The sequence below is a fragment of the Nyctibius grandis genome, chromosome 4 (assembly GCF_013368605.1).
Source record: "Nyctibius grandis isolate bNycGra1 chromosome 4, bNycGra1.pri, whole genome shotgun sequence".
Classification (NCBI taxonomy): Eukaryota; Metazoa; Chordata; class Aves; order Nyctibiiformes; family Nyctibiidae; genus Nyctibius; species Nyctibius grandis.
This window is the reverse complement of record NC_090661.1, coordinates 54,423,457-54,449,255: the sequence shown is the minus strand read 5'-3', so window position 1 is coordinate 54,449,255 and position 25,799 is coordinate 54,423,457. Positions and strand designations below refer to the sequence as shown.

General features: G+C 42.0%; 2 protein-coding genes across 3 annotated transcripts in view; one reads left to right on the top strand and one right to left on the bottom strand.

Annotated features, from left to right (window-relative positions):
- The window catches only part of NRDE2 (NRDE-2, necessary for RNA interference, domain containing), a 35,775-nt gene extending 24,110 nt beyond the window's left edge, over positions 1–11,665 (top strand). The window contains 14 exon segments of the mRNA XM_068398712.1: positions 309–316; positions 821–877; positions 879–954; positions 957–1,036; positions 1,038–1,202; positions 1,204–1,263; positions 1,265–1,306; positions 1,308–1,419; positions 1,422–1,543; positions 1,545–1,728; positions 1,731–1,752; positions 4,016–4,154; positions 10,138–10,209; positions 10,877–11,665. Of these exon segments, the coding sequence (XP_068254813.1) occupies positions 309–316; positions 821–877; positions 879–954; positions 957–1,036; positions 1,038–1,202; positions 1,204–1,263; positions 1,265–1,306; positions 1,308–1,419; positions 1,422–1,543; positions 1,545–1,728; positions 1,731–1,752; positions 4,016–4,154; positions 10,138–10,209; positions 10,877–10,999 (1,262 nt within the window). The 3' untranslated portion in view covers positions 11,000–11,665.
- Positions 11,666–14,651: 2,986 nt separating this feature from the next.
- On the bottom strand, positions 14,652–24,144 carry PSMC1 (proteasome 26S subunit, ATPase 1). 2 transcript variants are annotated; one of them, XM_068398977.1, is made up of 11 exons: positions 24,078–24,144; positions 23,210–23,263; positions 22,259–22,355; positions 21,747–21,871; positions 20,679–20,864; positions 20,349–20,477; positions 19,307–19,403; positions 18,944–19,133; positions 17,422–17,573; positions 15,786–15,940; positions 14,652–14,963 (listed from the first exon to the last, which is right to left on the bottom strand). In XM_068398977.1, the coding sequence occupies exons 1-11, from the start codon at positions 24,078–24,080 to the stop codon at positions 14,829–14,831; spliced, it is 1,323 nt and encodes a 440-aa protein (XP_068255078.1). In that variant the 5' UTR covers positions 24,081–24,144; the 3' UTR covers positions 14,652–14,828. The 2 variants fall into 2 exon arrangements, with proteins under 2 accessions (XP_068255078.1, XP_068255079.1); XM_068398978.1 differs by lacking the exon at positions 24,078–24,144 and adding an exon at positions 23,606–23,709.
- Positions 24,145–25,799: the final 1,655 nt, after the last annotated feature.

Below are 25,799 nucleotides of genomic sequence, written 5' to 3'. Positions count from 1 at the left end.
ACATGTAACAAAAATATTTTTTGTTAGCATACATTGTATGCTAGACAGGAATGGATGCAATGTGATTTTTTTACAAGGCAAAGTGAGTCAGCCAGGTACTTTTACCAAACTCTTCTGCTAATTGCATAATCCCCAATACCATGATAAGAGCACCTTATCACAAAAACTTACTGCTTCTTATACAAGTTATATTTGTAGTGTTACTGAAGAAAATAACACCTTATCACTTGAATATGGATTTATTTAAGTAAAATGCTACTAATAGATGCCCACAGAAGGATGAGGAGACCAGGCTGTCTTCCTAACACTTCAGAAAGTTTGATACTGTGTTTCCTTATGGAGAAGTTCTTGCCTCTTTCCCAAAACACTACTGACCAGAAGATCTCCTGGAATCTTCCATCCAATCTCCAGATTTATCTGTCAGCACATTTCTCAACTGTGGAAAAGCTGCTTGGAGGTTTAATAGTGCTAGTCATAAGTTCATTCTGGCCAGACAGGTTTGTTTATTTTACTTTTCTGAACAATTGCAGGTTACAGCTCTCTTTTTGAGCAGCTGGCCTTTTAAAAGAGTGAAATTTGATATGATTTAATGGGCAGTGACAGGAGTAAGAATAAGTCTGTACAATTTGGCTTTGTTAGAGCGAGCTGACAACAGGCAGTTGTGACAAGCGTACAGTACTCGGTAGCAACAATCTGGCTGTGGTGAAATATGGAACAATATGAAAACAAACATGGTAATGAATTTAAAATGCTATGAGGTTTTTTTTTCCTTTCTTCCTCCCACCCCTCTCAAAATTTGTTCTGTTTATTCTCCCTGCAGGTAGTTCAGTGTCTCCAAACAAAAAGAAGAAGAAGCTGAAAGCACAAGGGAAGAAAGAAGTAAAAAGTTGGCCAAGAATCTCCTTAAAGCACCTGACAACCGAAACCATCTTTCTCTCTGGAAACTGTATGCCTACTAGAATGGCTGCTTGGTAACACTGATGATGCCAGGAAGGTGTTTGACACGGCTCTTTGCACGGCAGGGACAGAAGGATTGGAAAAGTCCTCAGCTCTGCAGCCTCAGTCTGCTTTATGCTCAGCTGGAAGTGGAACTACTAGAAGTATAGAAGGAGCTGTTATTGTCACGTGCTGTTCATATATTGACCAAATTGGCTGAAAGTGGACCATATGTGCCCTATAGTGGACAAGTGTTATCTGTGAATGGTCTTGAAAGCTCGTAAAACATATGAGCATGCACTGCAAGATTATTTAAGTAAAACACCAGGTTTCTGATCAGGATCAGGTCAGTGATGCTAATCAGCTGGTTAAACTTGGTTGGTTGTTATGCACTGTTCCAGTATTTGACTGTTGGGATTGATGCTGCAGTATTAATATATGCACAGACTTTGGAAAAACTTGAAGCTCCTGGTCCACAGAAAAGTGAAATACTGGAGAGAATTTTGGCATTCAGAATTTTCCACTGCTCTTGAAGCTGTGACACTGCTGCATACAAAATTTACTCAGATTCCACATGAAAATTAGCATTTATCCTTTGAATCCTCTGCCAAGAGGCATTAACAGAGGCTCTGAAACGGTATCCTAGCAACCAGTCTCTTTGGAGGTCATATATCCACATCCAAAGGAAGTCTCACAGTGCTAGCCAAAGCACGAAGATTTTTTGATGTGTCACAAGGTCTACTCACTCTTTAGAGCCGTGGATGTTTGCAATCCAAGCAGAGCAGATGAGAAAAACCTCATTGAGACTGTCCAGAGGTAATATCTTGCAGCTTCTTATGATTATGCCTTTTTGATCCATCCTAATCACTTAACAGAGGAGAGAAAATGCTATCACAGTTCTCGTTTTGCAGATGAAGAAGCTGTAGAGCTAGGGAACATTATTTATTCAAGGAACTGAACAGTGAGTCAGTGGCAAAATCCTGAATAGAATTAAAGACCCGAGATAATAGTTTCATGTCTTTTCTACTGGATCAGATTGTGTGTTGCTTTGTGTTTGATTACTTGCTGTTGACATCAAGATGGTACACGTTTCTTTAAGTAATTTTTAAATAACTAAGAGCCTAACTTAGATGGCCAAGGTAGACACTGTGAGCTTAGAAGCTCCTGCATTTTAATACTGCAGCAATAAGGAGCATAATACAGAGCTACGCTGCAGTTTCTGACTGAGTTCGCTGCCCTGCTTTACTACTGGGATCACAGAATACGGTTTGTGGCAGACCTGTTTCCATAGTGAATACTTGGGAGTTTAGTTTTCATATGGGCTGTTGCTAGGTAGAAGAGGCTGGAAATTTCCCTGAATATCTCAGTGTGGTCTGGGCTCAGGTTTTTGCTCCTGGGGAAGGAGGAAAGGGTAGATGTGGGGAGCAGAGGTATGTTTGTTCATTCTTAAAGCTTAGTCTAACTGTTGTCTACCAGTTGCTTGGAGCTACCTCTCCACTGCTACCTACGTGTCTCTAATAACCACTGGCAGCTTGTTCTTTGTGTCTGCACGTAGCAACAGAGATTTCTAGGAAATTGTTATCTGGAAGCTTTACATAGCCGTAAGCTTACAGTATTCATGCTTGATGAAATTACAGAATTATCAGTATACTTTAAAATGACGGTGCGCCCGCTGCTTTGATTGCCCCAGTCTGGCAGCAGGCATGCATATGTGATAGTGACGTTCCTGAGCTGTCAGTGTAGGGTCATCCTAAACAGTAAGAATTCTACAGCCACCAAATGTAAAAGAGGACTGTAATTTGATTTACTGTTAATTACAGACTGACACTATGATAGGTTTTCATTCTTGTACTGGGAAACTGATGTTAAAATTCCAGAATGATGATCTTCTCTGTGACATTTAGTTCCTTCCCAGAATGTTCTCTGCTAGCATAGCCTTTCCTATAGGTTATATTTGTATAGGGACAAGTTGAATGTTGCAAAGGAGCAGAACTGAACTACTCCTAATAAAGAGATAAATGGCCTGTCAGTCATGCATAAAATCTAATGTTGTGTAATGTTGTGACAAAACAAGAGAAATGTCTGTACTATGTGTGACTGTTTCCTATTCTATTTTGTATTTCTGCTTGTTTAAGTGCAGAATTCATTTGAAGAAATGAAGGGTAAAACAGTAGCATATATAAGTCAGTGTGAGGTACAATGTTTCAAATGTCTGACTTCGTGCAGAGTAGATTACATCCTTTGTCCTCATGGCAAAGGTTAAGATGAGAGGAAACATGACCTCGAAGACCCTTGAAAAAAGAGGCAAGTTAGAAGTGAGCGTTAAGGACGCGTGGAACAAACTGTCAGGCTAAGAGAATGTGCGCAGACAGAAGTGATATTGCCATGAGTGCTTCAGGCTGTTTCTTCAAGCATCAAAAATAAGCCAGTCTGTATCAGCTGTAGACAGAAATCAGTGCTTTAGTGAAAAATACAAACCTGCTTTTGTGTTATGCCTGGAATTTAGGGGATTTGAATCTCTGGGTGAAAAAGAAAATTAGTATTGTAATCATGGTTGAGATCCAGAGCTGTAATCTAGGCCTTGATCCGTGACTAACACATGGTCTTAGAAAGGTGACGGGGTAAATTTGAACAGGCTTGCCTGGGCACCAGAAGGCGGCTTGCTGACCTGGACTTGATTTTGGTTTGAACTGCTATGCCAAGCTTGGAATGATAAATGATCTTGAATGAAGACTAAGATAAGTGTTTTAAGATCACATGATAGTGGATTATAGTACTCAAAGAGAAATTATCTCTGCCAGTTGGACAGGGTTAATTTTCAACGTACTAAAGAATTTTCACAAAACTACCTAATTTATGTTTTTTAACTGATTTTCCTATTTAGAAATGTGTTGATTAGATTAACAAGTGCTAAAAATCTGGTTTATAACAGAGTGTTGTAACATGAAATGCAAAAACCTGGCTATATACAGTGCAATGTGAACAGAGACAGTACATGGATCTTTACCCTCTCTTACCTGATGTGGTCCTTTAGCTTGGGTTTAAGGGATTGTCATTTCTTTCTCCCTCTGTGTTTCAGGGCAGATGTTGGTGAAGTACATTCCACTATTCCTGAAACTGGGTTAACAAATCGGATTGTAGCTCTATTTGAACATGCCGTTCAGAGTGAAAATGGTACCCATTGTCCACTGCTTTGGAGAATGTATTTGAACTTTCTGGTAAGAAGAGAGTATCAGTTTTATTATTTTTTTAACCATATTTGGAATTTCTCATGAACACAGCTACAGAACTGTATAAAAAAAGGAATACTAAATGCTCCCATACCTATATGATTTTCAAGGGCGATATCTTTCAATTGTAATGCTCCTTATTGCTGGGAATATTAGGGAAAATGTAATTCATATGGATTAGAAGGAGCAATAGCTTCTGACAGTGTAATTTTAATATAGATGCAGGCAAGTTATTATGGCTGCCATCTTACATAGATAACAAAATACATCATAGATGTCAGTAGATGGATTCCACCCAGACTTACAATATAAAGGTAAGTGGGCAGGGGAGCAAAACTTGAGAAAAGAGGAAGCAAATTGTAGGGACTTAGGATTTTATTATTTTTATGTAAGTAAAATCAGCAAAGATGACTTGTACTTATGTTTTAGACCTGCTTTAGGGTTCTGTAGAGGAAATTATAAAGGCTTTGATATTTGCATTCAAATCTAGATCCTGATTTTTATAGGCTTTCACAGAATCACTGAAGGTTGAGGTTGGAAGGGACCTCTGGAGATTGTCTTATCCAACTCCACTGTTCAAGCAGGGCCACTTGGAGCCAGTTGTCCATGCCAATGTCTAGATGGCTTTTGAATATCTCCAAGGATGGAGACTCCATAACTCCCTGGGCAACCTGTGCTAGTGCTAAGTAGCCCTCAGAGTAAAAAAGTTTTCCTAATGTTCAGAGGGGAGCCTCTTGTTTCAGTTTGTGCCTGTTGCCTCTGGTCCTGTCACTGGGCACCGCTGAAGAGAGCCTGGCTCCTTCTTCTTTACATCCTCCCTTCAGGTATTTGTAAACATTGGGTAAGATCCCCCTCCGAGCCTTCTCTTCTCTAGGCTAAAACAGTCCTGCTCTCTCAGCCTCTCCTAATAGGGAGAGATGCCCTAGTCCCTTAGTCATCTTAGTGGTCCTTTGCTGGACACTCTCCAGTATGTCCATGTCTGTCTTTACTGGGAAGCCCAACAGCTGGGCACAGGATGCCATATGTGCCTCACCAATGCTGAGTAGAGGGGGAGGATCACCTCCCTTCACCTGCTGGCAATGCTTTGCCTAGTGCAGCCCAGGATACCATTAGCCCTTCTTTGTTGCAAGGGCACATTGCTGGCTGCTGTTCAACTTGCTGTCCACCAGGACCCTCAGATCCTTTGTTCCCAAGCTGCTTTCCAGCTGGGTGGCCCCAGCATATATTGGTGGATGGGGATTGTTCCTCCCCAGGTGCAGGACTTTGCACTTGTTGAACTTGAGGTTCCTGTCAGCTCATTTCTCCAGCCTCATGTGGTCCCTCTGGATGGCAGCATGACCCTGAGGTGTATTAGACATTCCTCTCTATTTTGTGTCATCTTCAGGCTTGCTGAGGGTATACTATGCCCTATCAGCCAGATCATTAATGGAGATGTTAAATGGGATTGGACCCGATATTGACCCGAGGGGTACACTGCTAGTTACTGGCCTCCAACTAGACTTTGTTCCACTGATCACTACCCTCTGGGCCCAGACATTGAGCCAGTTTTCAATCCACCTCACTGTCTGCTCATCCAGTTCTTCTATCAACCACTTGTCTAGGAGAATCTTACAAGAGACAGTGTCAAAGGCCTTACTGAAGTCTAGACAGACAACGTCCACTGCTCTCCCCTCATCCACCAGGCCAGTCATTTCATCATAGCAGTTTATCAAGTTGGTCAAGCATGAGTTTTACTGAGTTCATGCTGACTACTTCTGATGATTTTCTTTTTGTTCATGTGCCTGGAAATGGTTTCCAGGATTAGTTGCTCCATCACCTTCTGAGGGATCAAGGTGAGGGTGACTGGTCTGTAGTTCCCTGGGTCCTCCTTCTTGTTCTTCTTGAAGATAGGAGTGATATTTTACTTTCTTCAGTCTTCAGGCACTTCTCCCAATTGCTGTGATAGATGGAAGATTATCAAGAGTGGCCTTGCAATGACATAGAATCATAGAATCGTCTTGGTTGGAAAGGACCTTTAAACTCATCAGGTCCAACCATTAACCTAACACTGCCTAGTCCACCACTAAAAAACCATGTCCCTAAGCACCACATCTACACCTCTTTAAATACCTCCAGGGATGGTGACTCCACCACTTCCCTGGGCAGCCTGTTCCAATGCTTGATAAACCCTTCCGGTGAAGGAATTTTTCCTGATATCCAATCTCAACCTTCCCTGGCACAACTTGAGGCTGTTTCCTCTTGTCCTGTAACTTGTTACCTGGAAAAAGAGACTAACACCCCCCTTGCTACAACCTCCTTTCAGGTAGTTGTAGAGAGCGACAAGGTCTCCCCTGAGCCTCCTTTTCTCCAGACTAAACAACCTCAGTTCCCTCAGCTGCTCCTCATAAGACTTGTGCTCTAGACCCTTCACCAGCTTCGTTGCCCTTCTTTGGAGTTGCTCTAGCATCTCGATGACATCTGCCAGCTCCCTCAGCACTTGTGGGTGCATCCCATCAAAGCCCATGGACTTAGGCATGTCCGGTTTGCTTAAGTATTCCCTGACCTGATCCTCTTCCACTAAGGGTACATTTTCCTTGCTCCATATTTTCCCCCTGGTCTCTGAGACCTGGGATTCCTGAAGGCCAGCCTGGTTACTAAAGACTGAGGCAAAGGCAGCCTTCCGTACATCAGCCTTTTCCATGTCCTGTGTAACTGGGTCCCCTGTCTCATTCAGCAGTGGGCCCACATTTCCCCTACCCTTTGTTTTGTTACCTGTGTACTTGCAGAAGCCCCTTTTGTTGTTTTCGACATCCCTTGCCAGGTTCAATTCCAATTGGTCTTCAGCTTTCCTAACTTCATCCCTGGAACAACTACCAGATCTGAATTAGAAAAAAATAATGCATGAACATCTGTATGGTTTTGATTTATGGTGGAATAAAGAATATGGTAAAAAGACTATTTTATGTGGGCCCCTCAAATATTTTCTTCTATTTTCTCCATGCTATAAAAACTTTCCCAGACCAAGATTTTTTGTTGATTGACATTGGAGCAAGCAAGGTGCAGTCCTTATGCAAGTTAAATGCATGGTAGGGAAAACATAGCTATCGCTTTTATAACTTGCCTTGAATTTTCACAATCTTTTTGAATCTTAAAAGCTGCATATAAAGGTTCTGCTAACTGACATTGCAGAATAACATCAAAAAGCAATAATGTTCGTTTCTTCTGCAGTTCACCATGGAAGTACATAAATAAAATCAACTTCACATAGGCAGTTTTGTCATCTTGGTTCTTTTTTTCCTTCTCCAAAGTACAATATGGAATATGAAAACACAGAAGAAATGCTTGGAACTCATGTAAGGGGAATTTAATTCCACAGTATTACTCATCTGTTCACATACTTTGGTGTAATAAGTTGTCAGAGGGGAACAGCAGTTAGCAGGCTGTGAAATATGGAGGCGAGGAGAAAGAGAGACTTTGTTGTGTTTGAGAAGATCTCTTGTGTGGGACTATTGCTGTGATCATTTCTACTCAAATACATGCTTGTAAATATTTATACAACCTTTGTATATCAAAATGTATAATTGAATTACTGTTTATTCTTCACAAACTACTAATGAGACTCCAGTATGCAGAAATGCTGAAGTAAAATCACCCCGTGTTTTATCACTAATGATTCATTCATAGACGATACCTTTTTCACAAGAACAAAAAGGAATATTTATTAGATGCTAATAAGATGGAGGAAAATAATACTTTTACAGTAATGGCTTTGAATAACATTGTTCAGAGAAGCAAAATCAATTAGAAAAATTAAAATTTTCAGATATAGTCATAGAAGAAGAAGTTGCGATTGACCGGTATTACCCTAAGTTCTGTACATCTCTCTGTTTCTCTTTGAGTTTGTCTGGATATTCAGGCTTTGGTATTTTGGACAAAAGCTTCTCACTGTTTAAAACACAAAGCTTTTATATAGAGTTTGAAACAAAACTATTTATCTTAAATTCCTATTTATTTTTTACAAAATCATGCTTGACCAATCTGGTAGCCTTCTACGACAAGTTGACTAGCTCAGTGGATGAGGGGACAGCAGTAGATGTTGTTTAGCTCAACTTTAGCAAGCCTTTTCCACTGCCTCCCATAAACATCCTCATAGACAAGCTGATGCAGCATGGATTAGGTAAGTGGACAGTGAGGTGAACTGAAATCTGGCTGAACTGCCAGGCCCAAAGGGTGGTAATCAGCAGTGTGAACTCCTCCTGCAGGCCCGCCACTGGTGCTATATCCCAGGGACTGATAATTGATACCAGGACCAGTGCCCTTTGACATCTCCATTAAAGATCTGGATGATGAGAGAGTGTGCTGTGAGCAAGTTTGCAGATGATTGATACAAAATCAAGAGGAAGTGGCCGATGCACCATGTTTCTGCTGTTTTGCCCTGTCCAGGTCCCTTTGAATAGCCAGATGAGCCATGAAGATGAATAGGGGGTTGGAGTATGTCTTGTACAGGGAGAGGCTGAGAGACTTGTGATTGTTCAGCCTGGAAAAGCGAAGGCTCCTGGAAGATAATCTCAATGTATATAAATACCTCATGTGAGGGTGTGAAGACAGAGCCAGACTCTGAGTGCTGCCTAGTGCCAGGACAAGAGGGCAATGGCCACGAATTGAGATATAGAAAATTCCATTTAAACATGAGAAAAAGCTTTCTGCTGTGAGGGTGATGAACACTGGAACAGGTTGTCCAGGGGTTGTGGAGTCTCCATCCATGGAGGATACTCAAAACCCAGCTGGATGTGGTTCTGAGCAGCCCTGCTTTGCTGGGCCCTGCTTTGAGCAGGGGGGTTGGAGCAGAGGGTCTCCGGAGGTCCCTTCCAACCTCTGTGGTTCTGTGAAAAACTTAGAGGTGGAATGCTACTGCAAAAGATGTGTGTGCATCTTAGTGCAAAGCTCTGACGGCAGGGTTTCCAGTCAGTGGAGTGCATTGCTGTTCGGTAAAGGGAGAACATGACACCAGAACAGCACAAGTTTCTACAACCAATATATCAATAATATGAAAAAGAATTTCTAGATTTTAAGAATTGACAAGGGAACCTGCTGATTTTTAGCAGCAGTACTGATGTAGTCAGAACAAGAGAAAATGTAAACTCATGATTGAAGATCTCCTCTTCTCCAAGGATCTCAAAACATTTAATGTATTTTCAGTTTTATGGAATTACTGCTTTTTTTTTTGGATTTGCCATAAAATCCCGTTTGTCAAGTGTTTTTTAAAGTAGCCCAATTGAAAAGATTTCTTCACAAGAAATCATAAATATTTCTACTTGTAACTGGGATGACTGAAGCTAAGGAAACTGTTCAGCATTCTGACCTTTGCTACCCTTCTCTTTTTAAACTTCATGATAGCTGTGTGCTCTGCACTTGTATCAAGTAGCTGAACAGGTACTTTGAGGAAGAAGTTTTAACTCCATTCCTTTCAGAGAGATGCTAATTTGACATATCCATTTTTGTAAGGGGATCCAGCCTTAACAAGCTTCTGCTGAGTAAGAAAATGCATGTGCATGATCTCTTCAGTGCACAGAAATAATGTATTACCACCTTCACTGTACCAAAGATGCTCTTGTGTAGCATATCAGGTGTAAGTTTTAGTTAATGATTTGCACTCTTGCCCATTGCAGTATTATTGTCAAATATAGGCAATGGCACTGAATTTAACTGAAGCACTCAGGAGAGGCTCTTTCTGCCAGTCTTTGTTCTATTACTTGTCTTACAAATAAAGCCCTGAAACCTGTTAAAGACATTTCTTCGATTACACTGAAGAGTGTAACCAGTGTCACCAGTGTAACCTATCAAATTGCATAGCTACCACAATGTATAGCAATAAGGATTCCTCAGCAGAGGAACACTGAGCTTTTCAGCAGCAATTTCTTTGTCTCAGAGATAATTGTTTTGTTATTTCAGCTATTACTGCATTGAAGTATGAACATTTTTTTTCACACAGGCTTCAGCAGGACAAAAAGAAAAAAGTAAAGGATTGTTTTATAAAGCCCTTCAAAACTGTCCTTGGGCAAAGGTAAGCATAGAAAAAATATAAACCTGTCATCATACTCTTAATTTTTGAAGTGCTGTATTTAAAAAAAAATAATTTAGTAGTTGTTGTAATGAGATATATGCAGATGAAAGGAGAGATTTCTGAAGGAGAAGTACTGTAAGATTTTCTGCAAATAAGATGCATCTGAAATGGAAACAAACATAGTGGTCAGTGCTGTTTGCGTTTCAGAACAGAAAGGTGTTGCATTGCGTGAGGCAAGGAGGTAATAAATTCCTCTCTGTGTGATCTAGAAGTGATCATGTCTTTCAGACTATGTGTTATCATGAGCATGGTAGTAGTAGAAATATATAGGCAAATAATAACGTATTTAGTTAATAGTATAAGTAATTATCAGGAGCGCCTGCAACTCCTCAGGTGATGTCTGTATATGCTGCAAATGCTCCAGTGCCTCTTGACCTACATTTTATCTTTTTGAATAAAATTATTTAGTAAGAGTTGGAAAAGACTCGATTAAACATATACATTGCTGTCACTGTAGAAGTGTTAATTCTGTTTGTATTATTTTAAAGAAGTATATTTTGTTTCTTATGTTCTTCCTAGAGAGTTGTTTGCATATCTACGTACTTTATACTATGTTTCTTGCTATGATAGAAAGATGGCACAGAAAATGTGTTCATTGTCTTTCTAGGTACTCTATATGGATGCAGTAGAGTACTTCCCTGATGATCTGCAAGAGACGCTTGATCTAATGACTGAAAAAGAATTGAGAGTGCGGGTACCTATGGAAGAGCTGGATCTGCTATTAGATTAGTTTAAAAGAAGGCTGTAGATGAGTGAAGAAAGTACAGAAGCTGGTTCCAAAACTAACAGTTAGATCTGTCTCTTTTCAAACAGGAACTCTGTTGGGACTTGGGTACTATGTACTTTTTTTTTAAGTGGGTTTTTTTTGGGTTTTTTTTTTAAGCTTTTATATAAATTGCTATCAAAAGGGAGTTCTACTAGCTGCAAGTATTCTGGAATCAAGTACTGCATTTTGCCCACAAAAATGCATCCATTTCCCTGAAGTATTGCTGGCTCCCACAGAAGGATACCCTCTTATAAATATCCTCCTGTTGAATGTTGCCCACATTTCTTATTCTATTGTTTGAATTTACATTCCCTAGAGTTCAGTAGAGATCCAGTACATGCCAACTATGCTTTGGTGAGCAGCACAGGAAATAAACACCTGCCAAATGGATGCTCCACTGTCCTCCAGTTGGCAGACTTCAGTAATTTCCTTCAGCTTGGTATGCATGCATGTATATATATATAACTACCAAGTCAAACAGCAGTTACAGCTGTACATAAACTGTTAGTAAAAGCTAAATCTTTGCTTGAGCAGGCACCTATTTTGGACTTGTATTTGTATGTTTTGACAGATGACCATTTTAATATGAATATTTATGAAAAATATACCTGAATATTTGAAAATTCAAAAGGAACTTGAATTATTTTTTATTTCTTAATTTAACAGAACTGTGAATGTATTAAAAATTAAATTGTATCCATAGTGCATCTCTAAGCAGCTCATCTTTAAACAAGTTTTTCTAATTGATTACTCTCTTTTGACCTAAATACAGGCAGTCATCATAAGAGAAGTAGAGGTCTCTTCTGTATTTAATCCTCACCAAAGAAGGCAGAGTAGTGAAAACCTGACTGTTTAATTAGTAGCTTCTATTCCAAGAGTCTTTAGGCAAGCTCCTAGAGAATTAACATGAAATACGGTAACAATTTAAAGATACAGTTATGTTATATATTTATTTTGTAAGACAGAATATGCTGAAATATGTGACAGACTGTTTAGCATCTCTGCACTTGTGCTTGAGACACAAGTACTCAGAAAATGGATCTTAATCTGGACGAGGCTATCTGCAGCCACAGAATATCCAAAACTCTTTCAGAGGTTTTTCAGGAGGAAACTAATGACTGTTGCAGCACTAAAACAATTGGGATCATCCAGCTGGTGAGATCTGATTACACAGAAAACTATGGCCAAAGCCATACAATGTATGGCTCGGTTTTTGCCTGTGGCAGCACAATGCAAGATATAATACATTTTAGTTTAGGCTGCACTTCATTTGTTCCTTTCTGAAATTATTTTAAATATTACTGGGAATATGCAGAATTTTAAAAGGCATTACAGCACTTCTGAAGAGCCTTATAATGCTGTGGTTGCAGGTGATGCTAGTTTTGCTATAAAGTAATTGGTTAGTCTTTGTAAAAAATACCTATTTTTAAAATCCATACTTCTTTCAGGAATGACAGAGCTCCTGAATTGGAGGTAGGAGTTACTCTGTGCACTGAACAGTAGCATCACAATTTTTATGTGTGCGTGTGTTTGGTTTTGCTCTTCCTGTCAAAGCAGAGACATTTCCTCTAAAGCCCTGGAAGGTACATGGCCAGGGGGGAAGCCTGATGGTGCTCCTGCTTGTGTTTCTCTTCATAGAGTCATAGAAGGAGAGAGCAGCCCAGGTTGGGAGGGACCTCAAAGGATCATCTGTTCCAGCCTTTTGCGGGACGGGGAGCCTAGGTGAGATTATCTAGCACCCTGTCCCATCACATCTTGAAAACCTCTAGTGACAGCAGTGATGACTCTTACGTCAGTCACTTTTCTCCTGAACATCCCCTCCCCTGGGCCCTTTCTTTGGCACAGCTGGTCCCAATGCAGCACTCATGCTACTTCCTTCACTGGGGGTGGGCAGAGGCTGCTCACTTACTTCAGAAGCTCCAGTATGTCCTGCCTTTTAATTCAGACCCCAGTAGGTTTTTCTGCCCTTATGGGGGATATACTCACTGTTCACTTTCTGCTGAACTTTATTACTTTTGTCTTGTCTTTGTGACTCAAATTCAGAAATGTTGGAGAAAGTGTCAGAAGTTAAATTCTGCTGCAAAAGTAAGAATTTAATTTTCAAATATGTTTCTTTTTCAGTTACTGCTGTGGCAGACAGTATACCACAACTTGGTTTAGCTTAATACAGTGCAGTTTTCCTTCCGTCAGTGGAACCAACCTCTGTGCGGTTGGTGCTTTTAGCCAGCACTAACAGCCATGTCCCAAATACAAAAAGCCTTGCTCACCACACACGTCATAAAGTTCTTCAGCCCCTCAAGCGATGATGAGATCAACTGCCATGATTAGAAAGTGCTAAAAAATTACTGGTTTTGTTGTGACCTTTCCAAGGAGATGGATCTCATAAGGTTTATAAGAATGGGTAATAAAACTTTGCTTGTTGTTTTTCTGTCTCCAGCTGAAAAACAACTCTATTTCAGGGTTCCTGTCATTCAGATTAAATAAAAGACTCCATTCATCTGTAGGGTTTGTTTTTAACAATGAACCACATAATTTTAACATAGAAAACCAAAATCTCTTGGCCTTGCTGCTACCATTGTTGTTACAGCACTGGCAGTTATCAAAGGGATTGCACTGTGCAGAGCTCTCAAATGTCTGTTCCTGGCCAGCATTTGCTCCCACAGAAAGTTTCCAGAACAAAGACTGCACATCATTGCTTAACTGTGGTCTGTATATGGAACTTTATATAAACCTTAAAAAATCACATGTACAACATTTGGAAATTAAGTTCTAAGCAATTAACAAGCGCTTCACAAAAGTACACACAGAATACTTAACGAGCAACTTCTATTCCTTTTTGCCAAGTAACTCCTATGGGATGGAGCTGCAGCCAATAGCTTGTTTAGAGGGGAAGAACTCATTTTAGGGTGACACTGCAGAATACCCAGCATGTGACCTGTAGTTTGAATTTCTCTCTGCATGCCTGTACCAGGGCTGGTCGGTGCCTGTACCCTCACGCTATGTATGCCTTGCCTTGGGCAGCGCAGGGCTGTAGAACCTCCTCCTCTGTTGGTTCCTCTTAAAGACATTCTCTTAACTCAGAGTAAAGAAAGCGTGGTTATATAATGAACTCTAACCCTCTTGGGAAAAACAAATTTATAAACTCTTTAATGTGACAAGTACCTTCCCCAAACATGTTTAGATCATTAAACTAAGAATACTAATGAGTGTCCACCTTGCTTGCGTGTAAGCACAAGTGCTAGCTAGAGATGGGTATGTGTAAAGTGTGTCTGAATGTTACTTAAGGTTGCGTGTTTGTCATTAAATTTTATTAGGACACTGAGGTACTCAAAAGTTACTTTTGTCCTAGTTAGTTAGCCCCTAAAGAGAGATATAGAAAAGTAATTACTTTAAGAACAGCAGCAATTATGTAGTAGCTGTAAAAGACTGCCTTGCCTACCAAGGACTGACACGTGGGGAACCTGCTTTACGCGCTCCTCCCTGCACACTGCGCTGTGTCAGCAGGGTGGTTTGGATCACCGCGACAGGCCCTCTCACGTCACTAGCACTTCTTGGATAGAAGTCTGACCAAAGCAACAGACAGTTCCATGTACATAGGTCTCTGCCACCAGAACAGTTCAATTCAAATACATGTTTTATTGGGACATGAAGTGTTACACTGACTGAAAAAAACCCACAATCCACCAGGATTTAACCTCTTCAAGAATGAAAATTAGCTACACTGTGGTTTTACACAAGACTGTCATCCCAACCACAGAAAGAGTTCCCGATAGTCCCCAAAGAGATGGGTGACTTAAAGATACAGTCCCTCGGGGGTTCCCTCCTGCTTCTTATAGAGAACGTTCTCTTTAGACTTTTTGAAGTCTTCATTTGTTACTTTCATTCGCCGTTCCCGCAAAGCCATCAGTCCAGCTTCTGTACAAATGGCCTGCAGCAGAGAAAGCAAGAATAAGTTAAGCCTCGGTGCAGCCCCTTCAAGCCACGCCTCAGAAGACAGCTGCATTTTCATGCTGCTCCAACTGACTCTGCAGTAGGAGCGAAGAGCATTAATGCAATTTACATTCTGAAGTTTGATACTGTTCAGTAGCACTGAAGCATGTAAAACTGTCTGGATAAGGCTAGGTGAGTTATGTCCTTCTGTAGCAGAGTAATGCTTCCATGACAGAAAGGCAGCTTCATAGTAACGGTATTTCCCGCCTGCAAGGAACAGATGCAGCCAGCTCTCTAAGAGTGGGCTGTGTTATCCTTCTGCAATGAGGTGACAGAGTAATGTCATGTTTGGTTGAGCTCATTAGCATGGTAACTAGCAAGGGCTCTATCTACTGCAGAAAAGCAGATGATGTATGTCTGAAGCTTCCTGACGTACAGTTGCATTTTTATCTGCTTGCAACATAGTGCAGGGTAAGAAGCATTTTTAGAGACTATCTTAAGTAATATTTAAGATACCCTGCATGTTTGTGCAAGATTCCACATTCCACTAATTTCCACTTTGCTATTTCTAAAATTTCATATTCAGATAACAGAGGGACATACTCTTATCAACACAAGCTACCTCGTAGTTACAATTTTGTTAAGTTTCCCATTTATAAAGCTGAGTATGTGGCACTCATAAAAGGTATTTTAAAGCCATCCAACTGTCCCTCAGTGATGTAACCACAGGACATGAGAGAAAAGTTTCATCATACAGTGTTTTTGGATACAGTAAAATGGGATTTGTGTTCTGAAGCACAAGCAATGGTGATGTACAGACCTTAATATCTGCACCACTGAGATCATCTTTTGCCATAATCAGCTCATCCAAAGTCACATCATCTGCCAGTGTCATCCTGCTTGTATGAATTTGAAAGATTCTTTTCTTGGTCTTTTCATCAGGTAGAGGGAACTCGATTTTCCTATCAATTCGTCCTGTGCAAAAGAAGAATTCAGACTTAGGTTTTTTTGCATGCAGCTACTGGAAACAGAGCAGGAAGAACATTTCAAAGTTTTATCCTACTTTAAGATTACATTTAGCTCTGAAGATTAATTTTCCGCCACATACACACACACAATAAATCACTGTGGCAACTTGAAGAACTCTTCCTCCTTGTGTAGTGTGGTTAAACCTAACTGAAGAAGGAAAGTTTTGCATAAGACGTTCTGTTGCAAGTCTCTACCAGATGCTTCCTTTGGATGTGCTGGTACTCATTGTTCCAACTTCAGAGAGCAATCTTTTAAGGATATTTTCCACCTCTGGTTCACTCCTGTTTTTCTTTAGTTTTACAGGATATTTTCTAAATAGGGTTGATGGCACCACATAAGGTGTTCCAGACTAATGTACAAAATGGTAAATCAGTGTACTGAGCTGCTAGAAGTGCCCTTGTTGCTCAAGCAACAGTTATAATTTACATACCTGATAGGTGGAGGAAGTTTCCTTCCAACAAATTTTAGATCATCTTAGCTTGTCTTTTAATATTGGTATAGTATTTTCTCCTCTGCACTCTAAGAGCACTGTTTGAGTTGGAGGGGTACGGCTAACATGGTGACAAACCCAGCCTTTTGAACAAAACACCTCAGCAGCTTCGCACTGTGGAGGTGTTTTCTGAACTCCTTGGGTCCATACAGTCTAGTGACTGCTCAGAGTAGTTCTTTAACAAATTCATCTTAAATTCTCTTTGCTCTCTCTCTTACCTCTGTTACTTTAGAAGGAACATCTTTACAACCTCTTCAATACTTAATGTTTACTTGAGGACACTAACGTGAGGCTTAGCTTCCTTTGATCTCCGTGTTGCTTTCACACTTCTGATTTAACAGACCCACAGATGTATTATGTTTTGGTACATTTTTAGTGGCCATTTAAAAGTACTCCTCGTGCCTGTTGAAGCTCTTGGCTCAACATGTAATACATATGTCAAAATAAGATATTATTTCTCCCTCACTCATCCCCCAAAGGAGGGTACCGTGCCAGGTCAGTAAGGAAGCAGACCGGTTTCCTTGCATCAGAATCCAGGCGCTCGTTGTTTAGGCTGAAGTTCTCATCTCTGAAGCACAAGCAGTACTGCCCTATACCTCGCCCGGTTGCTGAACATGGTAACAAAATGCTGCTGCACTACAGCTTGCCTTGACAATTACTTAAAATAGCTGTGCCAACTTAATACAGAGGAAAAATGTTCAAATTTCTGATGTATATATAAAAGGAATTAACACATTTCTTCCCTTCCATAGATTTTTCTCCCATTTCAAAACTTGTGAATGGGTTCTGATTTTAACAGATACATCAACACAGATGGGATGATGACTAGAGACAAACCAGTAACTTGCATTCTTCTTACCAGCCCGTGTTTGATGAGTTATAACAAGTCCTTTCACAAGACGAGTGACTTAAGCATACACAGCGGGAAGTCTCTTACCTGGCCTAATTAAAGCTGGGTCCAGTGTTTCTATTCTGTTTGTAGCCATGATAACTTTAACATCCCCGCGAGAGTCAAAGCCATCCAGCTGGTTCAGCAGCTCCAGCATTGTACGCTGGATCTCTCTCTCACCACCTGAATTTGAGTCATACCTTTAAGAAAATAATATAGTCAGAAAAAGCACTATGCAAATTTAAGAACATACTTCACATGACTGCTGCAAACGTATAAACAAAACAGTGTATGGTGGGTTTTTTTTTTTTGAAACACCCATAACAAATTTTTTTTTAATTTAATGTTCACCCATAGAAAACAAAAAGCAGGTTTTCAGCATTGTACTGTGACATCCAGGTAAGTAAAGAGACAGTGAACTATTCTTGTAGCTGGGGAAAGTAACAGCAATCACGTGAAGGAAATCTGTCCTTTTTCCATGTTTGTTATGTATTTGGAAATATCTTTTTTTTCCCCTTAACAAAATTAACAAATTAACATAAAAAAGAAAAAAACCCCTAATTCTTGAAAGCACATGCATCCACTTCATCGAAAACAGCGCTTGTCGCTCATTTTTCCATTTTGGAGTTTTTCCTTACGCACGCAGTTTTAACTGTACGCCCTTTAGCCTTACCAGGGTGGATCCTGCTTTAACACTGCCCTTAATGGAACACAGGGACCAGTGGCTGTATATCTGTGCTCTGTAGCTTTGCTATTTCAATTTGCAAACACCAGACCAGACAACCTACATCCAAAAAAAGCTCACCCGTGTTTAGGAACAGTTTGAAGCAACATAACATTTATGAAGAATTCCGTGTGTTACGCACTTGACCATCGGTCCAATCCTTCCTACACATGCTGAAATACATGGGGCAGAAGCTGCCTTATCCCGGAGCTTCAGGCTAGTAGCTGTGTAGTAATATGGAGGAGCACCTTTTTACTTATTTTAAAAACATCTGACTACTTTAAAGACTATTTGTATTGGGACAATTCCAACCAGCCTAAGGAATTTTCAAAGCAATACAACTTGGATACAGGCTGAACAATAGTTTTGTGTGAGACAAGCAATGCTCCTCCATGACATCACACTCTGTAACTTACCATATAATATTCTAAGAACATAAGTGTTTACCCATCTATCTGAAGAGACAAACAATAAATGGATATATTCTGTATTAAGTAAACTGCTCTACTGTTGAATCACTGAAGCCAATTACTGCATATTTGGATTTGCGCTTCAAGCATAACATGTGAACTTACACACAGTGTCTCTTCCTGTTTAAGACATTCTATCACAGAGATGCTACCAGGCAGCAGGAGAACAGAGGTTGAGTCTCCGGTTATATCTATTTAATATGAAAAGGTTGTGATGTATTTCAGTTTTGAAGAAGTTATTTGAAGTTTTACTTGTTAAAAATGCTTACGTCAAAAGAAACTGAGTATCAATATGGTTGCAAAAGAAGCGTTTCTAGTAAGCCTTTTATCATCCCTGACAATACTTGCGTGTGAAGTGGAAGCCAGAACACTGTACCTCTTTGTTCCAATGGCATCAATTTCATCAATGAAGACGATCGACGGAGCGTGCTCTTCAGCCACACGGAACAATTCGCGCACGAGCTTTGGACCATCACCCAAGTATTTCTGTATAAGCTCTGAACCAACCACTCTCAGGAAGGTTGCTGAAGTTTGGTTTGCCACTGCTTTGGCTAGTAACGTTTTACCTATATTTAGTTGGAAAGAAATACCGTAATTAGTTTTGGAGGGGGCAAGGCGGGGAAAAAAGTGCTTTAACATATGAAATTTGTCACAGACTTGGCAATGCTTTACTACTAAGCAGGTGTAATATATTTTATTTGTGTTAGCTCAGCACAGTTGTTACTGTACTGTAAGATACCTGTGCCAGGTGGGCCATACAGAATGACTCCTTTGGGTGGTTTTATACCCATCTCTTCGTAATACTCAGGATGGGTGAGAGGAAGCTCCACAGACTCCTGCAGCACGAGAAAAACAAACCTGAGTTTTTATACAGTGAGCGCTCTCCACAGAACTTCTGTGGGGATCTCAAGAACAGCATTAATAAAAGTAATGAAAGAAAAAAAGACCTTAACTAATTTCAAGATAGACCTTGAAAAACAGGTGTCTCTGCTGCCTCCAGTTTGAAGGCAGACAGCTACTCTCTCTGAACAGGTCTTCCTATTGTTTCCACTTGACATGTGGAAGAGAAGCAGTGAGTGTTCCCCTTCCTGCAACCTAAGCGCTGAGTTTAGAACCCAGGAGTTCCTGACTCCCAAACACTCATGGAGGACCCTGGGGTGGGGGGACCCTTTATGAAAGGATGCCTTCCACCATGAGCTATCAGACACTACAGATCAATACTTTAAGAGCATTTGTGGTTTTGGATGCCTACCCAAAGCAAAAAAAAAAAAAAAAAGGTTGAGTTTTACCAGGGTTCAGATAGAGCTCTGCTGGTAGGGAAAAAAAAACCCCACACAAACAAAAAACAAACACAAAACCCCCAACCAAACACAAAAACAAAGCAAGCAAAACAAACCCCTATCCACCAAATCCTTAGACTGCAAGGCAGCAGGCACTCAAACCAACCTCTGCACTTTTTACAATTTAACTCTCACCTTGCAACAATAACTTCACATGTTGCAAAACAGTAAGTTATTGCATAGATTTTAGCAGCTCAGGGCTCTACAGATTCCACAGCAATTGTGAAAGGTTTCCGTGCGTACAGGTTGTGAATGGGTACGCTGCCCACTTAAGAGATTTAGGTCCGTGAGTCTGCCTAGCAAAATCACATGAAGAAATGCACTGGCAAGATACAAAAGAACACTACACACACAGCAGCTGGTCCTGCTGCTACACGTCTGAGCTCCCAGCACAACAGCTATGTTGCTTACTTAACAGTGTCAATTAGTACAACTGAATACCTTGATTTCTTGAATCTGGTTGTCAAGGCCACCGATGTCAGCATACGTTTCTTGGGGAGCTTTCTCCACTTTCATCACAGTAACTAATGGGTCTGTGTCATCCATCAGGACTCCTATCACAGCATGAACCTAGTTGAAGCATTAAGAGTTGTCAAAGAAAGCAAGTAGCATTATTAACACAAGCTCAAGCCTAAAACCAAAACCCATCTATTTAGGTGTGTGAAATAAACAGCATTAGCTCTCAGACCCTATGATCCTCTGATCCTCAGAAAAAAAGGCCAGTCAAAAACAGTGCAAGAACTTGCGCTTCATTTTATACAAACAACTCACCTTATGATTTAGCAAAACAGAGCAGCCTGGCTCTAGCAGATCCTTGTCCACAAAAGACAGAATACTGACGTAGTGTTCCGATCCTACTGATGTGGACACAATAGCATGGTTATCGTCGATGATCTCCTCCAAGGTACCCACGGACATCGGTGTTCCCCGCAGATCATCCACCTTGGATCTTTCTTCCTGTTGTCAAGAAGAATACAAGAAAACAACTCAAGAACACCAGCAAACCCATTTCTGCTAATGGGTTGGGCCCATCTATCTATTACCCCAACCTGAAGTACAACACGGCTAAAAGCTGCTGCACATTTGGGAGATTCATTTTACAACTGTTTAAAGACAGGTTGTCCGATTCTTGTACAACCCCGGCGCAACAGTTTACACCAAACAGAACACAACCAGTCTTTGCTACTGCTGTTTCACTGCCCCAAAAGCCATAAAAGCACAGGCCAGTAACAAAATCTACTATTACTTTAGAACAATCCTATTTAGATTAGGGTAGATTTAGACTAGATATTAGGAAGAAATTTTTTGACTGTGAGGGTGGTGAGACACTGGCACAGGTTGCCCAGAGAAGCTGTGGCTGCCCCCTCCCTGGCCGTGTTTAAGGCCAGGTTGGACGGGGCTTTGAGCAGCCTGGTCTAGTGGAAAGGTGTCCCTGCCTGTGGCAGGGGGGTTGGAACTAGATGATCTTTAAGGTCCCTTCCAACCTAAACCATTCTATGATTCTATTGAGACACTACTATATGGATGTGCGTAGCTAGAACATTGTTTCTTTCTCTACTGATGGATATCTGGGAGCTGCCCTGTGACAGACCACTAAGAAACAAAAAACAAATGTGGCCTCATCTGTAGTAACCCACACTTGGACTAAAACCCTTAAACAACCAGGAAAAAAATCCTCTGTTTTCTGGACAGTAATTGAGATTTAATGAAGAATTGTAATCTACATAATGCGTTTGTACTGACTGACACATTCATGGCACTTTATTTCCAGTGCTTTTGTATGAAGTAGTTTCCATTAGAGAACTCCATATGAGAAGTAACCGTTCAGTCAAACCTCACCTCTTGTTTTTCTTCCAAAGGTTTCATCTGTTCTTGATTTCTGATAAATTCTTCCTCCATTAAGAGGTAATCTTTAATCCTCTCCAACTTCAACAATTTGAGTCTACACTGTGTGTGAGGAGTCACTGTAATCACAATAGAATCACAATATTTTAGACCAAGTTTGACATGGTACCAACTATTCACTAATTCATTACCAGAAATTCTGCTTTCTTTTCAGACAATAACTTCTGTATCAGCAGCAGTCACTATTTTACTTGTCCCACTGTAATTCTAAGTAAAAAACATTTTTATAGATAATGTTTCCCCTCCATTTCTCCTCATTTCAGTTGCTCTCTCCCTTACCCGGGAATGCATCTTGCATAACAATAATCTTATTTTGTGTTTTTTACGTTAATTAGAAATAAAATTACATTCTTTTCAATAATGTGTGTCCTACATACAGCCAGATCTAGGGGGAGGATGGCTTTGCACTTCTCAAAGAGCAGACAGTCCACAGGCAGAACGCTTACCCAGGGGGAGTTTGCTGGCAGCATCTGGTCCCTTTGTTTTCTTCTTCTTTTTCCCCACTCTGGTTGGAACTGGAGGTTCATATTTCTTCTTCTTATCCTTATTCATAAAGAGAATTCCATGAAAAAAGATTCAGGATATTAATAATGAAAAAATACACACAGATGTTAGGTGCGCAGACTAAGGGTGAGCTCAACTTAAGCTGTATAGCTACATAATAAAATTGTCTCCTTTATGATACACAATGAGAAGCTCAAAAGGAACATTATTCTTATTTTTTAAGAAAGTTCAATAATTTTTTCTCCTGCTTATTTTACATCCCTTTTTTTTAAAATTTAGATTTCTGCCAGTTTTCAGTGAATATAGAACACAGAAGGCTCAAGCCTGACATAAATCAGAAACAAAACTGACATGAAAGGATGAGGAAAATATTGAATCTGAACATTTCTGTTGCATTTTAATCATTAGGTACCATGCATTCAGTTTGCCAGCTTAGCCGTAGCTCACCATGTACATTATACTTCCGCCTCCAAAGGAAATTGGAAAGGCCTCTAACGGTCCATCACATGGAGTACAGACCTCATGCAGCTGACCATATGATGTCATTTTCAAACCAAAACCAGTTACTTAAGTGACAGCCTAAAGGCAATTAGTCTTTCCTAACTCAGACAGATTTATAGTATTTTTAAAAATAAATTGCTACTGCCAAATAATTGCAGTTTTCCTTTACAGTTAAGCCCCTTTTCTGTTTTTGAACAGCAACCTATTTTCTCCAGTGTGCAACCAGAAGAGATAAGACATTTCATCAAAACAAGCAAAAGCATGATTTTATACAGTTCTGAGTACAGGAACGAAAAAAAAAGGGTAAAATAAAGCCTATTGCAGCCAGCCTCTGTAGTAGCACACCTGGAGTTCATCCTCTAATTAAAAGCATTTGTTTTGTTTTCAGTTACCTTGTCATCCTTCTTGCCACCACCAGGACCATGCCCACCACTCTGACTTTGACCCTAATAAAAAAACCAAAACAGCCATACCTAAGCACACTACTATGAATCTTGAAACCTACATACAAGTCCATGTAAACAAATGCCACAATTAGATTTCTCCGATCTAAACAAAGTACTGATGACATATTCCCATTAATTGTCAAAAGACAGTGAATAAAGAGAAGCGCTGAACTGTGAGGCAGGGAAGGGAATGTTTATTTGTACGGTTTTCACTCGTATGGCATTGCACTGTCTTGCTACATCCTCGTTTTAGCTCACTCCTTGCTAGTGCTCATTAACGAGCACCCCTAAGTAACGTGTGCCACGGAAAGTTCTCCTTCACTCTGCTGTCAGCTCGTTTACCTGCCCGTCGCAGAACAAAGCAGCGCTGCTGCCGGCAGAGGCCGGCTGCCGCTCCCCGCAGGCCGCCTGACCTCCCCGGGGCGATGCCCAGACCCACGGGGCGGTGCCCGCGCTCCCGGCCGCCGGGGCCCTGCAGACCCACGGCTACAGAACCGCTTTCCTCTTACAGCGCTGTAGCGAGCAGCCAGGCGAGCGCCCCGCGGCAGCGAGCACCGGCTCACAACCCTGCCCGCCCCCAGCGGCACCGGCCGCGCTCCCCGCGCCGCTGCCCCGCCGGAGGCGGCCTAGAGGCCCAGTGCCGACCGTGACTCCGCAAAACCCCGCGCGACGGCGGCGGGATGCCTGACCAGGCCCGGGCCACCTCCCCGCCCCGCCCCGCCCCGCCCCGCGCCGCGCCGCCGGCACAGCCTCCGCCGCCGCACGGCAGCGCTGCCCGCGCCCCGGGCCTGGGGACCGGCCGCCGCCGCCTCACCATCCTGCCTCAGTGCCGCACCGGAAATCCCGCCCCCGCGGTGCCTGGCGAGGGGCGCGGCGGCGGCGGCGTCACTACGGGGTTCGGCGAGGGCCAAACGCGACAGGAGGCGCGGGCGGGGCAAAGGCATACGGCGCCCGGCGGAGTGGCGCGACGCAGCGAGTCACGTGACTGCACAGCGCGCGGCGGACGTTGGCGGTCGCGTGTACCCTCAGCTGGGCCGGCGGCCGCCCGCCCCCGCCCTCCCGCCTCCGTCCCCGCCCGGCCCGGGCGCTGGGCCGGCCGCTGCCCACCCCGGGCTCTGGCCGTGCCCGTCTGCCCCCCGCGGAGCCGCCCGGGTGTCACCGGGGGCCTTGCGGCGGCCGTGCAGGGTGTGAGGCCGGCCCCAGGCGGCAGAGGGCCCCGTGCCACCGCAGCTGGCTACCGGGCCAGGGCGGGAGCCGCGGCCGCCTCGGCGGGCACCGCCCCCGCAGGTGCGCGTCCGCCGCGCGGGTTTTGGAGTTGCTTTGAAACGCCCTTAATTCGTCAGGCCTCTGGGTTCCGGGCGGTTTCAGATTAACAGCGCTTTTCACTTTCTTAACAGAACCATAGAACCATTTTGGTTGGAAAGGACCTTTCAGATGATCAAGTCCAACCGTTAACCCAGCACTGCCAAGTCCACCACTAAACCATGTCCCTAAGCACCACATCTACACGTCTTTTAAATACCTCCAGAAATGGTGACTCCACCACTTCCCTGGGCAGCCTGTTCCGATGTTTGACAACCCTTTTGGTGAAGAAATTTTTCCTGATATCCAATTTAAACCTCCCCTGGCACAACTTGAGGCCATTTCATCTTGTCCTATTGTTACCTGGGAGAAGACCAACACCCACCTCACCACAGCCTCCTTTCAGGTAGTTGTGGCTAAGTGGAGAAGTAATTTTCAACAGTCTGCTAACAGCAGCTTTTGCGTCGAAAGTGTGAAACTGCCTTCTCTGCCATAGAAACCTAGAAGAAAGCAGAGTTCTTTTCCCATGAGAGATTTTTCAGGTATTTTTACACTTTAGTTCACATCAGAGCACGAAGCTCATGCTACGTATTAAAGCTCATAATAACCAGCTGCTGCAACGTTAATATCCATAAAAATTATATTAAAACCTCTGAATATGCTGGGAAAGTATGCCTTAATCCTGGTAGTTCAAGTTATCTCCCTTAAGCACTGCTCAACCGCTAAGAAATGGGTCTTCCTGGAAAGATCAAAACATTCTGGTTGTGTTGTGCCAGAAGTGGAAATGTTGAAGAGTTTGCAGCTCTTGCCTGCCTGGGGAATGGTCCTGCTCCTGTCAGGTGGCATGGGAGGTTCTTTAAAATATGCTGTCTTGAAGAATTCATCAGTCACAGCTTAGCCTTGCACATACTGCAAACTCCACTTTTAATGTGTGGCCTGGTACAGTGGAAGAAGGTATTTGAACACTGTGGAGGACGGCCGCTGTAAAGCTCAGGAGAGCGGCCTGAAGTACAGAAAGGAACAAAAACAGAGCTAATGTTTTACAACACTGAGGGAAGGATCTTCTACTGAGACCATGTCGGGACTAGTATCCCAAGCACTGCTTGCAGCAAATGTTTTCAGAGTGCTACTGGTGCTGGTTCTCCACCTGTAGCATGAGCTGCCATGTGTTTCAACTGGTCCGACAACATAAACAGACATTCATTCTGTGTATAAAATGCCAGTAGCTCTTCTT

Bases quoted from the DNA above. Each gene is read 5' to 3' on its own strand.
- PSMC1 (XM_068398977.1), bottom strand. The intron at 20,865-21,746 runs GTGAGGTTTGAC...TCTTGACAACAG, and splicing joins CTTTGGAAGAAAAACAAGAG to GAAGAAAGATCCAAGGTGGA. The intron at 19,134-19,306 runs GTATCTTACAGT...AACTAAATATAG, and splicing joins GTATGGCCCACCTGGCACAG to GTAAAACGTTACTAGCCAAA.